This window comes from Strix aluco, chromosome 3 (genome assembly GCF_031877795.1).
Source record: "Strix aluco isolate bStrAlu1 chromosome 3, bStrAlu1.hap1, whole genome shotgun sequence".
Taxonomy (NCBI): domain Eukaryota; kingdom Metazoa; phylum Chordata; class Aves; order Strigiformes; family Strigidae; genus Strix; species Strix aluco.
In genome coordinates this window covers 115,656,250-115,682,205 of record NC_133933.1, presented here as the reverse complement: position 1 = coordinate 115,682,205, position 25,956 = coordinate 115,656,250, and the positions used below count along the sequence as shown (strand labels likewise).

The 25,956-nt window shown below is 35.4% G+C and overlaps 1 protein-coding gene across 3 annotated transcripts in view; it reads right to left on the bottom strand.

Moving 5' to 3' along the window:
• Positions 1-25,956, bottom strand: part of ASAP2 (ArfGAP with SH3 domain, ankyrin repeat and PH domain 2) — a 93,064-nt gene that overhangs the window by 20,216 nt on the left and 46,892 nt on the right. For all 3 annotated transcript variants that reach the window (XM_074820021.1, XM_074820022.1, XM_074820020.1), the window contains exons 6-20: positions 23,791-23,920; positions 21,603-21,688; positions 20,163-20,238; positions 19,570-19,656; positions 13,726-13,829; positions 13,535-13,604; positions 8,044-8,131; positions 6,147-6,195; positions 5,871-6,037; positions 4,348-4,481; positions 3,545-3,639; positions 1,613-1,802; positions 1,094-1,179; positions 772-887; positions 224-291 (exon numbers count right to left, since the gene is read on the bottom strand). In XM_074820021.1, coding sequence (XP_074676122.1) covers positions 224-291; positions 772-887; positions 1,094-1,179; positions 1,613-1,802; positions 3,545-3,639; positions 4,348-4,481; positions 5,871-6,037; positions 6,147-6,195; positions 8,044-8,131; positions 13,535-13,604; positions 13,726-13,829; positions 19,570-19,656; positions 20,163-20,238; positions 21,603-21,688; positions 23,791-23,920 — 1,546 coding nt within the window. The remainder of the gene's footprint in view (positions 1-223; positions 292-771; positions 888-1,093; positions 1,180-1,612; positions 1,803-3,544; positions 3,640-4,347; positions 4,482-5,870; positions 6,038-6,146; positions 6,196-8,043; positions 8,132-13,534; positions 13,605-13,725; positions 13,830-19,569; positions 19,657-20,162; positions 20,239-21,602; positions 21,689-23,790; positions 23,921-25,956) is intronic.

The following is a 25,956-nucleotide window of genomic DNA, read 5'->3' as shown; positions in this document are numbered from 1 at the left end:
AATCATCCCCTGGCCCCAAGAAGTTTAGCATTTCCAAAGCATGTAGAAAGAAATATAATCTTCTTTTTAAAGGCATATAACTTGATATAAGCATATAGTATTTCTAAGCATACAACTATTCCATCTGGAATATATTTGTTGAATATTCAACTGTAAACTGTTAAATATTCAAATATGATTCTGCTTATAAATGCACAAACACACAAAAAGATGCAACACTTACCAGCTCTTCACAGTGAGTATGTTTCAAACGTTTAGCTATATCAAGTGGCGTCTCTCCTGATTCGTTAGCTGTATTACAGCAAGAAAAGAAAGTTATAATGATAGGTGTCACATTAATATGTCCATTACTAAAGACAAACCTGCAGGTACATAGTGAAGTACTAGACCAACACGCTCTTAAAATTAATTTCTTTCCTTCATATATAGGTCTAACTCATATCAATCCTCTGAGCATGACAAGCAGTAGCAATTCAACATGCCATATATATGGAATGATGGCCATGAAATGGCAGTATATAACTAAGCAACAACATATCAGTTAAAAATCTCAGTACTTACTTATCTAAATATATTTAAAAAACAAGTGAAATGTATAAGTCAATTTTAAATGTGAAATAAACAGTGAATATTGATTTTTTTTTTATAATGAAGATTATATTCACAGAATTATGATAAATAATTGAGGAGAAAATGCACTTATTCCACCTTCACTGTTTCTTATCTGAAGCAGTGACAAACATTAAATTGAAGTACACATTACCCTTTTACCTATTTCAATAGAAGCCTTCCCTCTCAGCAGCAGTTTGAGGCACTCAACGTTGTCTGTCAGACAGCAGTAATGCAGTGCTGTGCTACCTTTACATGTTTGCTTATCTAGATTGCCACTGTTGGAGTAAAAGAAAGAAGAAAGCTGATTAAACTTAGTTTCCTACCCTATGTTAATAAACCTCTCCCATTACAAGATTTTCAAAGAATACTATTACATTTGCAAATACTAGAATTAGTTTTAGTGTTTGTATTCATTTCGTATTTGTATCACTTGACATAAAAGCAGTATCAATAACATTTTAATAGTTTTCCATACACTTACCTGTTCTGCACTAAAAAGTCAACTATATGAAGGGATGTTCGATCAACTGACCTAACAGCAAGGTGAAGCGCTGTTTCGTCTTGCTCCTAAGAATAAAACAGAAGAACAAACTTGTTTCTTCTGATTTACAGACAAGCAGAAATTTTATTAAGACGTAAGTTAGATTAATTAAAACATTTATATTTGACATGCTACCATTAAAACATCTCTTAAAGACTTTTATTGCTTCCCTTTCATTCCGTTAAATTAAATAAACAAATGGGTTGAAAATGAATAGATTATTGAATGATTTAATGTTTGATGTTTTAATACCTTTAAAATATGATAGTATTTGGAAACAATTTTAGATCAAACTATTTAATATCTTCTTTTGTTATTGTTAAATTACACCATTAAAAGGACAAGTGTTCAGAACAGTGTTTCAAATCTTATTTTCAAATAAGAAAAAATAGGCCTTTTTAATTAATGAAAGCATATTACACTTACAACAATTTGTCTAATAACATTTACAATACTTACATGGCCATTGGCCAGTGGAATTTTTTCTGTGAGATCCACACCGTCAGCATATACTTGGACTAATCCAAGAATGTCTCTTGATTTGACTGCTTCACAAAGTGCGTGCAATTTAGCTGCATTGTCAGCATGCTTTTTCCTTGCATATTTCCTTTCAATATACTTGGCAGTAATATAATCTTTTCTTGCATTCCTGAAATTGAATATAATTTACTTCCCTAACTTTTAGCAGAAGATACACATTAGAATTTCCATAAATACATGCAAGTCATTTGAAATAAAATCTGGGAAAGACTATTTCTCATTCATTATGGTAATTTTTCTTTTTAAATATGCATGTAAGACATGCAGTCTCGTATTTCCAGTATGAAATGTAACTACAGAAGATTAATCAAATATCCAGTATGAAGACAGACCATGAAATTTTCCCCTCTGAACTCCAGTGTGAAGTTGAGATCAAGATTACCCAGCTCTATATACAGAAGATACATCAAAGCTTCATAATGGTGGTTTGCTAACAGCAGCCTTGCAGGTTTATGTTTACCTGACTTGTATTCATACACAGGCTGGAAAGGGATGGAAAGCATGGGATACAAAAATCTGTCTTATACCTCTGCACAGACTATCCAGGCCTTGGACCTGTATTCACAGCAGTGAGTATGTTCTGTAAAGCAACTCTTGATCACAACTGTAACAGGGAGGATGTAGTAGTTTTGCCTCTAAACTGAAGTGAAAACTTAGTACACTTGAACCGGCACATGAGTTATCACTTTTGATGTTGATACTAACAAATGACTACTCCTCTTCCCATCACAGCAAGACAGGAGCTTACATGCCTCCCAGAGGCATAACTCCTCACCAGCTCTTGGGATGTACACAACATTGCAGAGAAGATGTTTAACAAAGCCATACTTTATCATCTAGATACTATATAACAGGCAAAAAGAAAAAAATCCAAATAATAAGAAATTGAATCAATAGATAGCTCTTGTTTCTGAAGCATATGACACTGTTCCTTCATAGTTTTTAAAAAGTGTTTGTCTTCAGGTTCTCATTCCACAAAAAAAGCCCCTGACTTGACATGTATCAAACTAAACTATTTTTTAAAAACCATCAATTTTTAGAAGCCTTCTTACGCTACTGATTTAGCATTCAGTAAAATTATCAGTAAATTTAATTATTTAATATTAATATTCTGTATTATTATTGATAGTGGTAGTCAACAATTATTTACACTGCATAGTTTAACACTGGTTCTGTCCAAATGGTAAAAGTCCAGTTAACATAAAATCCACTGGTTCTGTCCAAATGGTAAAAGTCCAGTTAACATAAAATCAGCTTCATCCAAAGCCAATTCTTCTGGGTTTGTTTCCACATCGTTTACTAGCTCTTTTATGGTGGAGTAGTATCCAGCCAAGTAGGCAGCTGTCCTTGCTGTGTCTCTGCCATCACTGTTCAGTGTTTTCAAAGAGTTCAATTAAATGTTCTGTCTTTATTCCACATAGTCACAGATTCAAGTTCTAGGTGTAGTTTCTAAATGCTAGGTGTTCAGTATATTTTAGGTAAAATGTGCGCCTTATTCCAATTTCTATTTTGTGTTTAAATAGCACAAAATTAATAGCTTTGTTTTTAATCCTTACCCTTGTGTGTCTTTAAAATTCCCAACAAGTCACGTTTAATTTGTTTCTGTCCCACAAATCATGATTCAGAGAGTTGGTAAAATAATCCTTACTATTAGGGAAGGCACAATCAGATAAAGCTCAATAAAACAGACATGCAAAGCATCAGAAAACAGGTTTATGCCTTGGCTACAGGGCTATATATAGGGCATTATACATCTTTCATGGCCTGCTGGTGCAAGCCATAATGGCACAACCCATTAGCAATATTAAATTAAATGTCTGCCTTTTTCAGAAGTAGTGGCTCTTTACTTACATATCGCTGCTTGGATTAGGTTTGACCATTTCATCAACTGGCAGAGAGAATTCCATAATCTCATTAAACCCAGCGTTCCCAATATTCTTTGCAAGCTGTTAAAAGAAAAAATAATCCACAGCTCACTTAATAAACATGTTCAGTTATTGGCCACACACATACTAGTAGGAAGGGAAAATGGGAGCTTGGACATTTTGTTTCTGATTCGTAGTTCTGCTACTACATCAGTGATCACGAACAGATTGGGCACCTTTTCGGATGTCAGTTTTCAGCTGGGATTTAATACACAAACAAGTAGCTGCAGAATAATCCATCAAGACACCAATTCATACAATAAATGCAAAATACTTTGTGCTGGGTGAGAACACACATATGAACTGTCACAGAGCAGCTGATATGTGGTAACTTCCTTGTGTAGCAAAGCTGAATACGTCTTCTTCCTTTGAGGATTAACGTTCTCTTCTAAAATAATGCTAAATAATTAATGGAATAATTATTTGTGAAGTCCTTCAATTTTTAATCTGAGAGGTACAGCTGCATTCTTTTAAAAAGCAACCATGGGTAAAAAGACTTGGAAACACAAAAAATATGAAGCCTCTACTAATTTGAATTCTAAGATCAGGCAAAATTTACAGTAAGACACTATGTTCCAGGAGGTTCCCTTAAACTTGAAGAATTAAGCTTCCTTAAACTATGTTTATCCAGAGGCAGCTTTCAGGATTGGAACAACTTATTGTTAAAGTGACAGAAATATACTTGTGTTGGAAGTACTATTTTTAAGTTAATAAAAGCCATTTGATTACCAAAAGTTCAGATGTTCCCAGCACATCTAATGTAAGTGATTGCATTCTGGAATAGTGAACACCAAGTTCTCTGTGAATTCCTGAGCATTCAATGCAAGTTAGAATTCCCAAGTTTGTTGAAAGCCAGGTAGGATCTGAAACAGAAAGCACTCACAGAATTTAAATTTATTCAGGTAATTATTTAATTCTAGAAAATGTAGTATACAGAAATGAAATTCTGTAAAATAAGATTCCTGTACATGAATTATCAGGTTTTTTAATTTATATCTTTACATTTACTCTATTGGGAAACACAAACCAGGATTTTTTTAATGGTGAAAGAAGTGAAGATGCAAATTTAATTTTTTTTTTTTTTTTTTTTCCATAGAGGACATTGCTCTCCAAGAGAGCTGCTCAAACAGTCCAGTTGGTCATTCTCCACACAGCTTTCAGGAACTTCATTTTTCCACCACCAATATAAAATGGTGTCACATTCTCAGCTGGGGGTATAGGTGCAGTTCAAACCATATAACAATGAAACAATGAAATAACAATGCCGACAGTGTTTTTTTTTGTATTTTGCATATAGACTTCAGACTAAGTGAAGCAGCAGTGACTCTGAAGTATACATACAGCACCACACTACAGTGGATTCTCACTCAACTATTTCAAAGGTACTAAGGCTCATCCTTCTCCATTACCCTTGCTTGTCTTCTCCTGGTATTTTGCATGCTTGCTATACCATTCCCTCATCTTCCAGACAAACAAATAATTTCTGAAGATTTAGACAGCTTAGAAATTCATTTATTTGATAAAGGTTTGGTAGTAGTTATTTAGAATCTCCTTTAAAGAGAGCAGGATTGACTCTTCCCATAGTTTTATACAGTATCTACTGCTGGAAGTTACTATTGATTTATAAAGTGCATACAGCTTCAGATCTGATGTTTTCAGCTACAGTTTCAGATCAAAAAAACCTAAGTCCTGCAGTACCTCTGTAACATAAAAGAACACAGGAAACAGCAGGATTTAAAAAATAATTTGAGGAGGATTAAAGTAGAAATTAATCAATCAACAAAACCAACACTACAAACCATAGTCAGCAGGTGCATTCTTTTCCAAATAAGTACAGTCTTAGACATATTCCCTGGCTCACTTTCAAAGTCAAACATAAAAAGTGAAAAAAAAAAAAAAGAAACTAAAAGATGTATTAAGAAAATGCTTCAAGTATCTTACTGCTGTCCAGTTTTGCCTAAATCTTACGTAAAATATGGGCTAATAAGTGCAACTGATTTATATAAGCAAGTGTTACAATTAGAAAAACACAGGGGAGAAAAATAAACTTCTTAGTAACTTTTCTCCCCACTGACAATACGCATATAGCAAATCAATCTTACTAAAGTAGTGCAATTAAACTGTTAGCATATTCTACTACGTGTACAATCTTTGTGAGATAAGGAGTAGAAGTGAAAGCATAAAACATCAGCTTAAATACTCTCATGAGACACAGAATTTTTACCAATTAGAAATATGCTTAATTGAGTCACCTTGTGCTCCACAGTCACAACACACATCATTTCCAGTCATCCTCTGGACTTCAGATATAATTTCTTTTGTCAGTTCCTGGACAATATTATTTTCTCCTGTGTTATCATCTCCTTTGAATGCATTATTTAAAGCTTCCTCTTTGCTGTTTTGTAGCACAGATGTCCATCTAAAATGGCAGTAATATTTTGCTATTAAATGTTTTGGCACTTCTAAAGTTGAAGGTAACGTCTCAGTCGAACAACAGTATCAAAAGTAAAATTAGCAAAGTAACTCACATTTGACATTCCTGTTCATCCTCTGCTTGAAAGTGGTACGTTCTGTCGTCTGCACAATAAATAATTCACACACTGATTAAAAAAATGATTGAAAAATCTCCCCAAAATCTAAAATTGATTGATATATGACTCCTGGGGTCTCCAATCTTATCACTGGAGTGCTGACAGGCAAAAAGTCTATTTAGCAAGTTTCACTTTTACTACCTACAGTTCATCTAAGTTTACACGTATGTTTACACAAGGTGGCTTGTTGCTCTTTAAACAGAAACTGTTTTCTTCAGTGCTGTGCTTCTATCATAAGCAGCAGGAGAGTGTAGTCATTTTTCCATGTTCTAGATATAACCGCAGTAATCACAAGTCTAAAGTTTTGCTGGGAGGTGGTGGTAGTGTGTGAGTAAAATACAGAGACCATATTTGAGTTTATTTGTATATATAAGAAAGGTTTAAAGCTTCCAAATGAGCTCTTAAAACCACAGCAATCAGAAATGACAACACAAATTTGCCAGACACAAAGTCCAATCAGAATAAGTTCCAAGATGTTTCAATTAAATCAAGATAAAAAATTTCAATTTACTACTACTTCTGTAATTCTAAGCATTGTTATCATAGTGTACCGTTAAAGAAAAAAGCATAATACATTTTAAGTCTATGAAACAAATGAGATATGATACACTTTAATGATGGGAGTTGGAGTTAAAGTTAGAATAGTTGATGAGAAGAACAGAGGTAAAGCTACTAGCAAAAAGATATTCTAGGATGAAATTTCCTAAAGTTTGCAAAAAGGTATTAAAAGATAGTTTCAAACACGGAAAATATTAAGAGAGCGAGGATACATGACAGGACAGAAAGGGAAGTGCTAGGTAAAGAATAAGAGATTTTATCTTGCCATGATACAGCAATTTGCAGTTTTTAAAAAACAAGGAATGTTTTTAAACTCTATAGTAAAAGTATAAATAGTGTGTATATATATATAGTATAAAGTATGGAGTATATAGACACTATATAGTATAGAGTGAAAAAGTGATCTGGAGAAGAGGCCGGTTATGCCATGTCATATGTATGATGGGACAAATGATAACGTTGTGATAAGCTGATATTGGGAAAAATGTGACGTTGCCATCAACAAAGAAAGTGCAAAAGTAAACAGGGAAGACCACTTGCTTGTGCAGAAATGGAAAAGCTGTATATTGCATACATGAGTACTAGTCTATTAACATAAGCAGCATATCTTACACTTACAAATACAAAAGCACTTCATGCTCCGATAAAGGAACAAATGAGGAATAGATTTATATTCTTCTCCTCAAATAATCTGAGACGTGTATTTTAGTAATGTATTTTTATTGAGTCCATAAATATGATACTAAAATGTCCCACTGAGAAAACAAATGAAACGTTCTGCTATACAATTTCTCATAATTCCATTCAGTTTCGAAAATCATTCTGTTTTAATATGTAGACTCTTTATCTCTCTTATGAGATAATAAAACTAAAAAAGTTTTCAGTATTTTGCTTAAATTTTAAGAAGTTTTGTCATGGTTTAAAAGTTTTGATCTTATACAAAAGTCATAACAAGATGATCAGCTGTGACATTTTCAATATAAAAAGTGATGTCACAGCAAAATATTGTTACTCTATTGTAAGGTAGCACAAAACTATATAGAAAGAAGGAGTAAGGACAGCTTTAAAACCAAGTAGTTTTCCAAAGAAACGGGTACAGTTAGTGGCATTATACTAAAATAAGAGAAATGGTAAATTGTCATAAGAAGGGTATTTTATAAAGGGAAGCATTCTACAATTGTGAAAATGTTTAAGTGTATTCTTCACACATCTACAGAAATAATGCAAAACTCTTTGATATTAGCTGCAAGTAAAAAGACCTAAACAACAAACCTACGTGATATGAGGTCAAAACATTTTTTCTCCTCTGGGTTTGTTTTCACTTGGCAGGTTAACAGATTGAGCTTTGCTGGAGGTCGGTTAGCCTATTTGAAGACAAAACATACACATTTTAGTATATTGATACTGATTGAGCCCTGCAGTCTGAAAATATAGAGTAACATCCCACTGGCCCAAAAGACTTGAGAAATGGCTTATGTTAATTTTTAAGGTACCTGGGTTTTGATTTATGTTTTCTTCTGCATCATGGTTTGTAAACTACATTTTCTTATATTTGGCTATTTTGTTCACTGATAACTAGACAGACACTAGAGTTCTGAAAGGGGAGAGAGGTAAAATCACTTTAATTACCACTACTCTGATCACCCTACCAGTAACACTTATCTGAAGGAATCTGGTATGACAAAGAGACAGATTAATTTTACGTAAGTTTAATCCTCTAACATTTAGACATTAAGTTTAAAAAAATTAGCCTACGTTTTCAATAACCAAATAATTTTGACTTCTGCTAAAGTCTTTAAAGAGAGCCTAGATAACCCGTTTAGAACAAATGCGCAATTTTTAAATCAGTAAAGTTTGCACAGAAAAGTCTTGCAACAAACATATGCAAAACTAAACTGAGATAGTTCATTACTAAAAAATGTAGTGAAACTAAATATATTCTATAATCATATAAATTTCCTAGTCAAGTTCCTCTTGTCTATTTCAGTTCCTTACTGAATAAAAAGGGTCAATGTTTTACTAAAAGCAAAATGCACGAGGAAGCTTCATTTTGAAAAGGCTACAAAGACTTCTCAAATAGCATCTCTGCACTCATCTCTTCCTTCCCTTAACCTGCTTGTCCTACAGACCTGGGGTAACATCTAGAAAGATGTTATGTTTGCAACCTTGACTTGAGGAATGGCTTGCACTTGCTACAATGGATAACTAGTTTTACTCTTTTAGCATAATTAAATCAGAAAGCAGATTTAACTAGAGATTTAACTAGAGAGACTCCGCTCTAGACAATAATATCTGAAAAATAATAATTTTAATCATTAGAAAATACTATAATAAAGATAGCCATATACATAAACACATTACCACACTTCTTGTTGCGTTCTAACAATTTTAATCTATCAAGTTGCTAAAACAAATTTAATCATCTAAACAAGAACTATTATCAAATGAAGCCGAACTACCACATAATGTAATTAACTTGCAATGAATCATAAGAAGCACAGATCTTCTTGATCTGTTCTAAATTTACTGATGAAAACATTTAATTCAAAAAAGAAGGAAGAACAAGTCTGAAGAATACAGATTTCCTTGAAACAATCTGATAAAACGATGTAGCTGGCCAAAAAAGAAAACCAACATCATTATATCTGAAAACTACCACCAAAAAAAAAAAAAAAAAATCAAACCCACAGAGAAACATAAGGGAAACAATAATGTATTTTTTTCCTGTTTAAAAAAAAAAAGAAGCATGGTGACCTTGAAAAACAGCACGGTCATGCTTTGCCTAACATAAGCAGCAGACAAAGTCATACATGCTTTGAAACAACGCTTGCTGGGCAATGTAAAACAAATTGTACCCAAGAGAGGTTTTGGAGTGAGCAAGATGACAATTAATTGACAGCCACATTGTATTCTCTGCCTAGTAAATAGCTTTTCAAATTCCAGACATTCCTTTTAGCCGTAAAGTGCATACAGCTTTCATTATTTTAGCCTATCAACAAGAGTTCTTTGTAACTAGAAGTGTGCAAGAAAAATCTTGAAAATGCCAGCTTGGCCCATTTTCTCAGTTATATTTAAATATACTTAATATCCATAGCACTAAAGTTTCCAGTGTTTACATTTTTAATGTAACTGTTTGTCCAAGAGCGTCCAGAAGCTGCCTATAATGAAAATACAAAATAAATCAAACAAAAATCAAAATATAAGTATTTGGTAAACAAGCCACTGGGCAACTCACATATATCCTTTCTCACAGGCTCTATGAGAATGTAAAAATACAAGTAAATTCAGGTTAAGGAAAAATCTACTTGCCCTGGGACTTTGGATCTGAAGCGCATTCAGGACCTAACTAGTTTTCTATAACTTCTGAAATATGAAGATGTAAACGGATCCCCTAAAATGCCTCAGAGAGGTCTGAAGGACCAATATACACAGAACTCGTCTCTCTGGATAGGAGAATGCAGCATAAGAACTCCATATCCGTATCTGAGAACCCAAAGAAACGGCTGCAACAATCTAAAACACAAACTGGGCCAATGTGCTGATCTCAGAATCCAAATATATTCCAAGGCTTTTGTTTGAGGACCTTTTAACCTGAAGTCAGCATTAACAGGGCTATTAAAAACCCCTGACATCTTCACATGTGGCTGATACTACCTCATTCATGCTTCTATCCTGTAGCCAAGTAACACCCACCTCCCTGACATGTGCCTGTTACTTGGCAGACAACACGCTTCCATCACATGGCAGATGTTGCCTGGGTAGAAGTTAGAGCCACAAGACAAAGGGAGGTAAGGCTGTATAAATTTCTTAGCCACACTAGGCTGTAGGTGTATCCGCACATTTGGCAGGATTAGGAGACACTAGAAGTAGAAAACGGTAACAAATGTGCAACTGCTATTACATTATTTGTTTGAAACCTCCGAGCTTCACTTTCCTGCTGGAGTCTCTGATTAGACAATTAAATTTCAGACTGCTGCTGAATTTTTGGACACCAATGTTAATACACCAACACCCTGAAAAGATATGCTGCCACCTTACATGCCATACATGCAGACTACAGCATCAACTGTCCCTCTATCCAGCAAAACTTACTGTTTGTTGCCAGAACAGATTGTAAGTGTAAGAATCAAAAGGCTAGGCCTCTAAGACAATGCCGAGTGCCGTGATACAGAGCTGATTTTTACAAAAGGCACGAGCAAATGTGTTGACTTACTTAACAGACTGGTTGGCTGATTTCATTGTGCATTTTTTCTGGATATCACAGTGATTTACTTAATAATCAAAATAATAAATCTGAATCTTTTGCCTTCAGATTGTCCTGTTAATCACAATAGTAGATTAAAGTTTCCAGCCGTAAAGAAAGAACAACAAACAAGATTCCTTGATAATGAGTCTCTCTTACATTCCTTTTTTGCAGACAACCAGCAAATTCTGTTTAAGCTTTTTAAACACAAATCAACTTTGAAGAATCTGAGGTTCCTCAAAGGTAAGTTTTTCCCTTGTGACTTCTTGATCCAGAACCCACTTCGGAATTCCTATTTACATGGTTCAATCTGCTTCTATCATTGATTTTTCATCCACATGAGTTAAATTGCAGTCACGTAGATGTCAGAAAATTTCCAACTGCTAATAATTAATTACATAAAGGAGCAGTGTCTGTTTTTCCATCAACCATTACTTTGCACATTGCTCTATGAATGCTAATTTCTTTGAAACTTTTAGTTGTCTAAAAGGATAACTTCTGCACATATGCCAATGCAGACGTGTATTCAGTGTTATAGCTGGGTGACTGACAGAGGACCAACCATATTGTCCCCATGCATATCAGGAGAGCACTTGGCAGGCAAGTTTAAGTCAGAATACAGCAACTGCAACTGCCTGAAGATAGCTGTTCTAGAAACTAACTGAAGAAATAGTCTGTCATAAAGAGAGGCTACATGACCAAAGAACAGAAATCCATGAAGAATACTTAGCTTTTAAAGCACTGAAAGCTGTAAAGCATTTACAAATTTGTATTTGATAAAGCAAGCAAAACTGACGACTGAATTTCTGAGAGATGGTTTATTTTGATGAACAGCTGGGAAGAGAGAATGACACATCATTTTTTAGACACCATGAAATATCAACCCTGAGAAAGCTTGGAAATCAATGTCGTTGCTTCAGAAGTCTCAGAAGACACTCAGCAGCCCAGAAATTTTTAACAAACAGATATCACTTCTACCCACTTCAATGTCTATGAAACGAGCATTATTATTTACACAAAACTTCATCAATACATAAGGAGAAAGTGAGCAAATTAAGTAAAAATACATTTTAGGAGTGTATTTTAAAATAAGAAGGTAGTCTTAATTTTGTAATATAAAAAGATTAAGACCAAACCTGTGAAACCCACATACCTAAACTCACATTTAAGTATCTACCTTAGCAACTGATTTCCAGCTACAGCTCCACTGATTTCAGTGGGAACTTACTGCTTCTAAAAATGTTAGACCATCTGGTAGACAGCTTAGTAAAAGAGAAGAACAACAGTATCTTGATAGACTCAGTAGCTGTACTTGCATGTGAAAGTTTTAACATTCTGCTCCACAAGTGGATTTTGTAGCCTCTGCCAGCTCTGAGCTGCCCTAGCTACACTCCCACTAGTACCACTACAGCATGTCCAATGCCAAGCGCATTTACAGCACACGGAGACACCAGTATAGACACACTGATAGACTTTTCTCTGACAAAGATCCACTGCTTTGCACTTAGATGAAAACAGGGATAAACTGGTGGACAATTCCAAAGCCGTAGTAACAACTCTACTTTGCAGGCCTGGTTCTGCACTCCTCCTTAACTCCTGGTTGTCATTTCAGAAGGCAACAGCTTGTGGTTAGATGCACAAATGAGAGATTGATTCATTTTTGCTGTCAGGGTCAACTTGTAGTCATAGCAACAGGCATAACAGGATGAAGAACAGAACAGTTCATAACAGGATCAAGAACAGGACTGTTTATTAGACCAAGAATGGGAAATACTGTCACTGATTTGATTTCTGCCTTAAGAAACTTTCTTAAAAGTTTTGAGAAAGCAATATGAAAAAGAGAAAAGTTACGGGAAAGCAAAACCAGCTGAGTTCAAAACCAAGTGTAAAAGGTCCAAAATACGAACGTATAAAGTTTTAAAACTTAAAGTATAAATATTAAAAGTTTGTTAATGTGTTTCAAATATTGATAGCAAAGAAAGAGAGTTAGAAGTCCCTCTATCTCTTGTCATTCTGGTAGCAGTTGCCTTCAGAGTTGATTTTCCTCAATCCCCCAATTCCCAGCTACTCCCCAGGAAAACTACCTTCATAACAGATTATCATATAGCATCAAATCTGGGGGAGAGAAGAGATTCAGCATTCTCTCAGTTTGTCTTGTAAACATAAAAAGTTCTTTAACCCGTGTCTAAAAGATGGCTTAACGCCCAACCATATCCCCCAAAAAAATGAAGCTAGAATTTGTGTTTTTAGATAGTCTTGCAAAATATGAACAGTTTACATGAACTGTGTCATTAAAAAAGCCATTTTTTCCCATTAACAGTCATGAGCATTAAAACAGTTGTATTTTTAGATACTGTGTATGTCTTGATATATTTCTGAAAGACTGCCTTAAAAAAATGTATCTGTCATATTCAAAATGCTGCATCAGGAATCTAGCTAATTCCAAATTATAAATATAGACCAGCATAGCTTGCCTTTTTGTATTAGCAACCATGTACATAAAATACTGTAAACAAATACTTACTGTACCATGGGAAATTGTAAGAAAGCCATTTTTAACTGAGCACTTCCTTTTCTGCCACACTTTTCTGATTCTGGTTTAAAGGGGGGGAAAAAAAAAAAAAAAGTAGTGACTCAGTTTTTAATATATTTAGTATTACATTGCTTCAGCTCTTACGACCTAATTTTGTTTCAGTAGAATCCAGCAGTACTTACCCATCACTTTTCTTGTACAGACTACCATTTCGTTCAGTGCCATGTTCCTTGTTTCCCTGAGGCTGATGTAAACTGTAAGCTGTACTCTGGCGAATCTGAGAATCCTGAAGTATTCAGAACACAATTTGTAATGCATTCCACACTTTTGACCAAATATCCCCCTATTAATGAATTTCAGAGCCTTTCCTTCCTGCTCTAATCCTACAGGGCAAACGAAGCACATTTTCCTTCCTCAGTGAGACAGAACAAGATTCATTTCTTTTTTAAAAGGGCACAAAAAACTTTTGAGAAGTAGTCATTATCACCACCTGCCAATATCCTCTTACTTGCTTTTATTTAGCTTTAATATCAGCCTTAATACATGGCTTATTAACCCAAAAATTAACTGAGCAGCGTGTTTTCCAATTCATGCAAACACTGCAGTGTACAAACACTAAAGATTATTATTACCTGCAATTCCTAGTGCACCCTTCCATTGTAAAAAAGTTACATACATAAATTTGAAGAAGTGGTTTTCCTTGTGGAAACTGAGTCAAGTTATTGTTTGAAAAGCAGAAGAGACATCCTGGAAACAAGGTTCAGAAGACATACAGGAAAACTGAAAACTTATTTCCATAAGAAGAATAATTTAAACCAAAATATCTTGAGCAAAGTAGAACTCTGGGACAGGATTAACTAAACTCTTCTCATTGCTCTCAGAACTACCCAGAGGCAGGACCCACTGCTGCAAGAGCCCAACTTCTTAAAAAATAAGAACCTGATAATAAGGAATCTGATATGTCATGCTATACTAGCGGCAGTAACATGATGGGATGGACTTTTTGATGCATACAGTAACAATGACTACTACTGATAATATTTATTATTTTCTTTTCTACTGTTTTTGCTCTATGAACATAATACACCTCCGTTATATGTGGCAGATAATACAAGTATAGTGAGGAAAAAAAACCACAAAGAAAGCAGCTCACTTAAGTTTTTGCTTACAATAGCTCAGCTAGTCATTTAAGAGCTACTAAGAAATAAACTTACTGATTTGATAAAAAAAAATCTCTTTTGTTAAAAAGATGAGATGGTGTGTCTCAGATATACTAGGAGTACGATCACAAAATACATAATTTGGGGTTTTCAGAGTGTACACATGATAAAAAAAAATATACAGTGATCTAAATGTATGAATTAAGGAGATAGTTTCTCTCTAATTGCAATTAGCTTCATACACTTTATTAGCCTAAGTATAAGACATCTCTGGATATAAGTGGGGGAAAAAGACCAACTAAAACCAAGAACACACTTGGGACTGTGATTCTCCCCAGTGAATGCCAGCTCAGGTGGAATGCTGCTCCTTTACAAGCTCCAGCAGCACATTCTGCTACCAAAGCTACTAGTGCAGCCAAAGCTTTTCAGGATCCTCAGCAGTAGTGGCAACACATGACAGGTCTGAGATACGATGGTAGGGACAGAGCTACCACCTACATCCCTGTTCAGTGCACTTAGGACTCCACACTTCCAGGCTGCAGGATTTCAGGCTCATCCTGAGTAGAGTGCTGGAGCTCAGTGGTCCTGAGAACCATGACCCGAGCTCAAGGCAGGCTGCAGCATTCCTTGGTGCTCCTTTTCAGCAGAAGCAACCTGTGCCCGCTTCCCTGTCTTTCAGCTAGTGCTCTAGGAAGCTGTATCAGGTAGCTACAACATTCATCCAAGGCTTTTAAAGGCACTACAAAACCACTTAAATATCTATGTCTGACAGAGCATCCCTTCAGATTTAAACCAGTCTTGTTTATCGTTCCTCTCCAGCCTGTTTACATAGATTCGGTTTTGCACTCTGGCTGCCCAACATAAAAACAGACCAACATTTAAAAAGAGTTCTCGTCACTCATTAAGAACCACTGCATGCATACATGTACTGACTTCTGAAGAAAATCTGATCTGATACTGCCTATTGTGTCCTACCAACACCTTGATCTCTGCCTCCCATTAGTAAAGGAACACCATTCTCAAGAAGATTAGAGGCTTTACAGGAAATTAATTTCAGTCTCCACATCCTCAATTATGTAAAGATTTCAGATGACCTCCAACACCTGCCCATAGCACCATTCCCATTACTTGAGATTGTGCTGCTACTTTTTGCACATTATTTTCTGCTGCAGTTCTGCTACCTCTCTTCAGCTGTTGTTTACACTCAGCTGCTGTGTGTGGCCAAACTGGCAAGCCAATAATACAAGCTTCCTGCCTTACTTCAACCAGAGAGGAAGCTGTTGTAGCTGACGTGTATTTCCACACATTCATTACTGTGGAGAGTATCTTTAAAAAATTTAATACTATTTCATGAAAAGAATTTAAGGAAGACAAGGAGATTTTCAGTTTTAAATCCTTGGTGCATGCCACGTCCAAATCAATAGTGTCCAAGGTGATTGCCAGATGATGGTTCTCCACAGCTCTCTGACAAACAAGTTCATGATTTTGATCTAGCTCCTACAGACGGGATGCCATACTGGAACTAACATCCTCCAGGCAATTTCAGCAAGCCCTTTCCATATACAGGCTCCCCAAAGGATCTTCCCTTATTTCTGGTTTGCATATTGCACATAACAGGAGTACAAATCACAAATAACAGGGTCAGACCCAATGGCCTTACTGGAGGAGCAGGAACAATGTACATTACCTATGGGAGGAAACGGATCACCACAGGATATAGGACATACCTAGTGCAGCATATTGTCATCTTAAATATCTCTTGAACATAACAAGATCAGAGCAGACTGAAGTACACAAGCCTAAGAAACTGAACTCTGTCCACTTTATCAGCTTTGAAATGCAGATAGGCATATAAAAAAAAAAGTTATTTCATTGCAGCACGTTTATAGTGAATCACTTCACTGACCATAAAGAGGTTTGAAATTATTTCTTCCAAAATCTTATAAAGACCAACTGACTTATAAATCAAGCTGAATAGCATAGCTGAAACTGAAAGAAATGTGAAAACAGTATTCTGTAAAGATGGTTTGTGACTACTTGTAAGAGAGATTCTAAAAACCTATTTGAACACAATGGAACTTTCCATACAAGGTGCTTTAATTTACACATGGCAAATTTTGGCTAGCTGTTCCACAGCTCCCATGGAGCAAGACTTTAGACTGTCCAGATCGCTCCGGTGCATAAAGCTGCCAAAAAGCCTTTACAGCTCTCGAAGAGCCTGAGCTTCTCTTGCATTTGCAGGATCATTGCCAAGAGGATGTTTGAGAGATCCATCCCTTATCTATTACAGCCCCACAGAGCCTCCAACAATGTATCTGCCAGTACCCCCTGCAGGCAGCCTCTCCTATAGCACAGCTACAGTAATTTTCATCAAGAAACATAAAATTTATCCTATTTTGCAGTGACCTAGACAGATTAGAGGTTCTACCAAACATGTAGAATAAGCAGAAGCAAAATCTAAACACTACAGTAAAGCTACTTTCAGAGAGGACATGGGAAAGAGAAACTAAGGCAATACGACTCTAAGGTTGACCCTGAAACTTGTAGGAGCCCTACAGTTTGAAAAATAAAAGTTTAAAAATTAAAAGTTACAGAGGTGTACACACAATGATGTTTCAAAAAGAAGTTTCAATGCAAACCAGGTTTGAGGAAGTTCTGTGCAGGAGAAAATCATGTGTACAGGCACAACAAAAAAGGTTCACTATGAGTGTGTCTTCTTTTTTTTTAAACACAACAGAAACAGTATTTATCCACATTCTATTATTTCATACTTGAAGTCCATTTTAAATAAAAATACATATATGTTCAAAATCTTGCAAGAACATCAAATCAAGCAACTGGATTTAATTCCCAAAAGAGAGTGAAAAAGAAACTACCAATTTGTCTTACAGAAATTTTCTTCCCCAAGAACAATCTGATAACTTTTTTTTTCTTTTTGGTAATACAGAAAACAGAAGAGGAGAAAAAAAAACCAACCCAGTCTTTTCATACCAACAGAAAAAAGCTCAGAGGAAAAATCCAGTTTCTTGAAACCTGAATGGAAATCATGCCAACTATTTTCATTAAAACATAGTAACACTTACTCTCCTAGACTTCGGTCACAAAATGTAAATGCGTTTCAGGAAGGAAAAAGAAATCAGTTATAGTAAAGGAAATTACAGTGCAACAAGAATAATATTAGTGGGTTGTACAGCAAATTATACCAGGATCATTTGGCATCCCACTGATTAATTGATGTTTTCAAAAAACTTTAAAAATAATTATAGTACTTCTCATGCTTTGCAAGTAAGAACCTATATCTAAATTTTCAAAATTAATAAATAATGAATATAGCATAATGCATTTTTTACACTTGTATTTTTAAACGCGACAAAAAACAGTACAAGTAATAAATTTACATGTATTATTACATATTTCATTCTGTGAAAAGATGTGTGCTTACCACATCTTCCATATATATTTAATATCAGCATCACTGATAAACAGGTAAACATAGAAAAGCCATTCCCAGCAACCATGAAACCCAGGTGCTTCTATTATCTCTTGAACAAAGACCTGAATAAAATAGGAAACCTGCTAACACACCCTAAACAACAAAGACTCCTTACTGAGAGTGGGCAATCAGTGGTGAACCCAAAGTAGTCACCATTTTCACTAGGATCACTGGTATTTCACTCCACAGAGATCAAATTTTGAAGTTTTTAGCAAACGCACCCCTCAGTGAATCTTAAATGCCAGGCAGAACCTAAGAAAGTGCCTGCAAACTGTATGGGACTTTGTAGACAACGGTCATTATCACAAACTTCACATGGTAACAAACAGTACCTCAAACTGAAGAGCGTTTAAGACTGTTTGAATGCCTATCAGCAAGTCATAAAGTAACAGAATGGTCTGGGTTGGAAGGGACCTTTAAAGATTGTCTAGTCCAACCCCCCTGCCATGGGCAGGGACATCTTTCACTAGATTAGGTTGCTCAACAACCATCATCCGGCCACCGGTAAGAGCTGGGAGTCACCGTAACCTTTATGGGAAGATGAAAGCAAGATCGGAAAAGGTCAAGGAAGTCTGAGCTCTACAGACTAAACTATTTCATTGTGATCCCTCTCAGAAAGAGAATCTGAAAAGGGGGGAGGGAGTTCATTCAGCACTTACTCATGGCCCAGCAGCCACACAAAGGAAACTGGCTGGCATTTATTTATATGAAGAGGAAGCACTAGCAATCTGAAACAAAAGTAGACTCAGTATTTAGGATTAGATTATACAAAAGATACTTGCTTCCAGATCAGAGTTTGCCAAATGAAACTACTCCAGAATTCTTTCAATCTAACAGCCATCACAACCGAAACTCAAAAAAATACTTATTTGTTAGGTTGCCAAACTGGCCCAGCTCTTGCATGTTTGAAAACTGGCAAAACTTAATTGTCATTTTTGCAGATGGTGACAAGAGGTGTTTTTGGATTTGAAGTTCAGTTTTACAAAATCTTTATACAGTTTGGAATATTACTGTGAGGTAAGACTGTACTAATGGGGTCTCCTTGATACTGCCAAAATTCTTCCTTTCTCAGTTTGAACAACATAGACACCATGGTCTGTTAGTTCACAGTCAGTGCACCATCTTAAGTATTTTGCAATATTGACAACAAAAAGAAATTATTTCGCAATAAGCCGCATATTTTTAGTGGGAATTCATTTAAAAAAACCCCCACCTTTGTCAGAGACATTCAATATCAGCATCAAAACAAAGATGAACACACAAAAGAAATTAGATGGCTGATAAAAGTTAAAATAACTCTATTTCAAATACTAACATTACATTAGAAGTAATTAAAATGGGTATTCCAAAGTTAAGCCACCTTATATGCTCACCTCTTTCTGATCAACCTGGAGTGCTGATTTTAAAATATCTCTAAGCTGTGTTAATTGTCTTCTTTCCTCATCTTGTGCTTGTTTAATCTTGAATGAAGAAAAACACAGGTCAAAAATAACATTACTGTTTCTTTTCAACCCAGTTCTTCCAAACTTGCTACTTAATTGGTTCATTTTTCTGAAATATGTTCAGCAAGAATGAAAACACAAAGAAAAAAGAAACGTGATCAATTTATTTTCCTTTACATCTTCAGAAAACTCCATAATGGCTAGGATGTTGCTAGGTTAAGACTTTGATATTGCCTCACACTGTTCCTGCTTCCTTGTGTTCAGTTTGAAACCATATGTTATTTTCCACTTAGTCAGTAAACATTTCTGAGCAAAGGCTGTTTTCCTAGCATTTTACACAGTGGGGTCCTGAACTGAAGCTAAGGCTTCTGAATATGATATTAAAACAAATTTTTACTCAAAAAATCTACTCAAAACCTTAAAATGCTGACTATTAAAATAGTCAGCCAACCTGAACCAAAATGATCATAGTTCTACTGTCAAAAACTAATTTAACAACACAAATGTGAAAGGTTGCTACTCACTGTATAAAGATCTGTCGAGAGTGTCTCAATTGAAGGCTTGAGACTTTCAACTGCTTTTAACCCATCCTGAAAGAAACTTAAAAACAAAAAGCAAACTGTTATTAAACTTTGCTTTGTGTTTTCTGTTGAAAAAGTTGCCTGAGCAAGATGTGCATATTCTTATGCCATACCATAAACTCAAAACATTAAACATTTATTTTCTATGCATCTTTGTCCGATCCACTTCTTCATTTCCATCATAGCTTATTCTAACATGCAAAATTCCCAGTTAGATTCATAACTGCCACAATCCACCGCCACGTTTTCCTCATTCTCACCTTAAATAAAGGTTCTCACCCCCATTTTGAAGGCCCAGAACAAGCAAGATTCATTTGTAGAACAGCAAAAGCTCTAGTAGATATAAAATAATTGTGACTTCTTACAGCCAAATAATTTCATGTCTGATGCAATCTTCCTACTGAAGGAAAACCCCTGTTTCCCAAGCATTAAATATGGCCTATGTGCAAACTGAATATGCTACATCTCACTGTATCATATGTGGTTTTGCATTGGCACAGTAATGTTACCTATGCCAAGTATTCCAGCTCTTTTTTTAAAAAAAAGGTGAGATTTAAAAAATAAATTTTGAAAAACCACAATTATACGCACATTTGATTAAATGCTGCACCATTTGCAACAGAAAATATTTTTCACTCTGTGAAGCAGACATGAAAGTGACAATACAACACAGCATTTGTTGAAATGTTATTAAATGGACAGAGCAGGTAAATGACATACTACAAGTCACTTTAAAAGTAACATTGCTATAAAGGGAGAAAACCTAGATAGATGCACACTGGTCTTTTAAGATGAAAATTTACTGATCTGAACAGGTTAACAGCAGTTCTTTCAAGTTTATAGCTATGACTTTATTGCTCTATTATTGATCTGTAAGACTACCATAAGAAAGCATATCATTCTAATGAGAGCTTTGTGTTTTATTACTGAGTCCTCCAATAAATTTGAAAAGGAATGATTCCTTCAATACAGTTTTATCTCACTGCTTATGCAATTTATTTTTCTTGAGCACAGATTTAATTTACATCATTGCCAGATACACTCAAAAACACCTGTCAAAACTAATGGACCACTAACTAACAGACCAAACTAATAGCTCTGTTTCAAGAGTAGTTTATGAAATATGCCAAATTATTGTGCAGCACTCCTTTGGAACAGACAACTACATTCTGTGGGACTAGCTCAACCTCATGACATGTTTCAGAATACAGTAAGAAAAGCAATGACTAATCTATGACAAAAGCAATTTGTCAAAAGACATCACCGAGAACAGTTGAATCTTAAATATATTTTTTAAAATCTAGAAAAGTGTTATGATGTCAAAAGTTTAAAACAAAACATTGGTCCAGTTATTGTGTAGATATAAAGAAAACTAAAACATACTTGCATTGAGCATGAAAATACTTGATCAAGTTCTGAAGCAAGTCCACTCCTTTTTTAATCTTGATTTCATTGACTTTCAGCAGGTACTGTTAAAAAAGTAATTCACAAAAGAAATTAATTATTACTGCTCCAGTATTTTTTTAACATTTTATTTTCAGTTATAGAAGACCTAAAAGAGAATGCATCAAACAGTGGCTTCAAGGGTTAATCACACAAAAACAACTGTTATCACCGCTGATTTTGATACTATGTGGGGATACTTTACAATTATTTCAAACTGTTAAAACATCCTTTATGGCTCCTGTGGAAAGCCTCTGTCAAAGGAAGCATAAAAGGGTTTGTGTGGTAAATTTAGGAATCCATTCTTAAACCTAGCCGCCTGTCTAGGTATCTATATCACTAGCTGTTAAATTAATTGCTAAATAGATGTCATTAGGGAAGAAAGCAGTTTCCTCAAAAAAGTGAGGGATTATTTTAACCAATTTTTAAATCTGCCTTCTGATTTTACTGTTTTCTCTATCAATTCCTTATACATGGTAATTACAGAAAATTACAGTTTAGCAAGAAATTTTTAAAGTATACCGTCAAGCTAAAAAAAATTGTAATTAGTGTCCTTTTGCATTAGGCACAATCAAAGTTCATACTAAGTGACCGCTCCTCCCCTGAATGCCATAGCCAAAAGATGTCAGCCATGCAAGCAGAAGTAAGATTGACCAAATATTTACAGGAGTCCTTAACTGTCTATTAAATGACAACAATTTTTAATGCCTGGTTAGACAGTGACCTCCAAGCAAAGAATGTCTTTTAAGCAATGTTCTAATGCATCTGGTTTTCCCCTACCCACAGTACACCTTAAGTGTATTAAACCCACTAAAATAAAGTGGTATCCAAGTGCCACCTTTCAATGTCGCAGCTTTTTATGATGGTTCAGGTGAACAGATGATTAGCCTAAATGGACACACATTCACTGAATAGTATTTAGTTAGAAGAATCACCTCTCTAGCTCCAGTTAATTTAAAATGGAGCTCTAGGCATCTGGTATTGGGTTCACTTTCACAATTTATAGAGAACTAACCTGTACTTATGACACAACTTCAATATGTCACACTTCTGATTTACTAACAAAACCAAAACAAAAATCACCTTTTATGACTATTCAGAGGTAACCGAGAATAAACTTCTTTTCCCTAAAATCTGAAGAAATACAGGATATACTTCAGCTATTCCACATTTAAGGTAACTTGATTCAATTTCACAGACTTCACCCTGCATTTTATTATCACTACAACTGACTAAAGCGAACTCCTGCTTTACTGTGACACAGGAGGAGAGAAGCATCTGTTCCTGGTTGTTTCTTAGGAAGGATACAGATGGGCAATTAGCTGGAAACATCCATATGCTTACTGGTTACTCAAATCCCTTAATCAGTTTTGAATACTTTAGTCTGACACCTTATAGGAATGTGAAGCTTTTCTACTAAGCATCAGTGCATACGGTTACTGAAAGTGGTATTTAGGACAAGTGCTGTTAGGTTATGTTGGCACATGAGTCAAATTAGCTCTAATCATCATAGTAAAAACAGAAGAAACCACCCATGGTATATTTTTGAGTTAATGCATAGAAAGTACGAACACACCAACTTGAGTTCCCAACCATGGAACCTGACATGACCTTAAATGAATCAAACTAAAAATATTCACATCAGATTTAACATACTGCAAAATCACAAAGATTTCAAAGTAGAAACATTCTGAAACATCTTGAAAGAGAACTGGATTCCATCCTTAGCACTTTTTTTCAGCACCAGCCCACCAGTGTGATAGACTGGAGTCTCTCCTCAACACAACAGCTGTCAGCACAGGGAACAATTCAGAGAATGATCTAGGGCTTAAAATAACTTTATAGTGAAATAGTAGTGTAAAGGCTTATTTACCATAATCTCTTAGCATTTAATTGAGCTTTGCGTTATTTATTTATTCTACAATTTACTTGTTAAGTGAACTTAGAAAAGATCTAAAGTCCCTGCAAAGTTAGCACATCAGGATAAAATAAAGTGTTTCAGCAAATGGGAGTCCACCAATAACTTGGCATTTCCCTTTAACATCACAGCTGCCATTAAACAATTGTGTTTTTCAAAATTTTCCTAAAAACATTAACAGAACAATATGAATTTGACATTGAATCTTACCTCACACATCTGTAACTGGAAGATCCTTCTTTCTTTCTCCATTTCTTCTGCAATTTCAGCTCCACTTATCTCTGTACGGATCATCCCATGCAGCTTAGCATGCTCTTTTTTCTCCTTCTCTATTTTTGTACTATAAGGCAAAGAATCAGTCAATGAGGTGAGAAATCCACAGCCTCTCAGGGAATCTGATTATTCACAAAGTCTACTGACAGATGCAAAGCCAAGCTCTTGTAGCTTTACATATGACTTACTTCCAGATGACATTTCATTTGAAATTTGACAATGACTAAAGATCAGCAATGACATACAGTAGCTGAAATCTAATTCAATCATCTGTTAAAATAATGTCCTGACAGATATTCCAAAAGAAGATACTAAATGAGAAGAAGATACTAAGTTCTTACATTGAAGGAAAAAAATCCAGAAACAAAATAATGAATTTTAATTGAAACGTAGGGGGATCTTCAATCCCAGCTGACCAAACAGTGGTTAACAGAGTTCAGTTATGTCACCAGATTTATTGAGTCTTGCCTGTCATCAAGTCATCTTCTATATATACACGGTTTCCTAAGCCAAAATCACAGTTGCCATCTCTACTTGCTACTGAGCCAGTTGGCACTGGGAATGCCGGCCAGCCAGCCGGCTGTGTTGCAGACTCCAAAGTCTGCTAGACCAGCTGTCCTAATTCCCTAAAAGTTTCCATGAACATTTTCCAAGAGCTCTGAATAAAATGGGTTCTCCTGCAGAATATAAATGAATAACCAATGCCTGCCATACAGTATAACTCCCCTTAACACACTTGTGCATTTGTTACAGCTATTCTCCATATTATTCCTAAAGGCAGTAGCACAATTATACTACGCAGGTTAGACAAGCATGATATGAAAAAAGATATTAATAAAAGAAATACATGAGGGTGATTACTTTTTGGAGAAAGACTTTTAGTTTGCTACTTGTATGATTTAGAAGCTGAAAATTCTGGAAGGAGCTTCCTGAGGAAATGCTATACTGCTTTTGAACAAGAGGAAGCATTACACAGGAATACAGGAAGCAGATGAGAGGAACAAGTGACACACGTACTGTTGTACCTCCTCTCTTGGGCAGTCAAGTGTCTCTCAGCTCTCTCTGAAAAGATGACATGTCTCAAGTGCTCTCTTAACCTGATGTTAACATTACTCTAACAACTTATGGGAAAATGTCCTAGATGGTCTAAGGACTTCCAATCAACAATACATTCTCTACTTAAACTTCTCAAGAATGAGGAATTGCCTCATCTTACACCTCAAGCAGCAAGGGAAAACTAGAATTAATCCCATTAATCCCATTCTGTAATATTCCCAAAGGGAAGCATTTTGAACAGCAATTGAAAAAGCCCCACTGAGCTCTCAGTACTGGCAGCCACAGCAGAGTCAGCCCTGTGTAGTATTCCAGCAGCCAGCCCATCGCGTCCTGCCAGAAGCAGACATTCAGAGGGAAGGAGGTAACTCCTCTCCTTTGAAATAAATATTCTGAAAACCTTCACTCGCCTGAATAAAAACTCAAACGCAGAATGTTCCATCTGCACTTACTGCCAATTATGCCATTTTGTAGCCACAAAATGCAGAGTCCAAACACAAAAATTAACCAGAAGTCAACCGTGAACAAGAAACATAAATCCTTACAAAAAGATTCACAGAAAATGACAAATATGCAGCTCCTTTCTAGCACACACTCTAGGAGAATTTACATTATATCATACTCGATAGTTCTAAAAAAGTCAAACCTCAGAGCAAAGATCCAGGATGGTTTTAGTTCTCTCAGTTTCCACATTAATCTAACTACTCATGAGGCCAGAGAATTCACTGAAATGTGAGTCAAGTCTAATAACTATCAGTTGCTATTATATTGTATTTTCATTGTTTACAGAGAACAATACACAAAGGATGACATAACCACCTCTAAAATGTTAAGAGCTTATTAACATGTCATAAGGTGTCTAAATGCTAGTTAAACCAAAAGACAACTAATACTGCCAAAGAGTCAAACATTATGCACAATATTACAGCATACATTGTTTTAAGAAATCTAATTCCTTTTAAATAAAGAGCTAGATTTTGGTGAAAGAGCCCTTTCTACACTATAACGGATAAATCATACTCCACAGGCAAAAAGTAATTAAACCAAGAC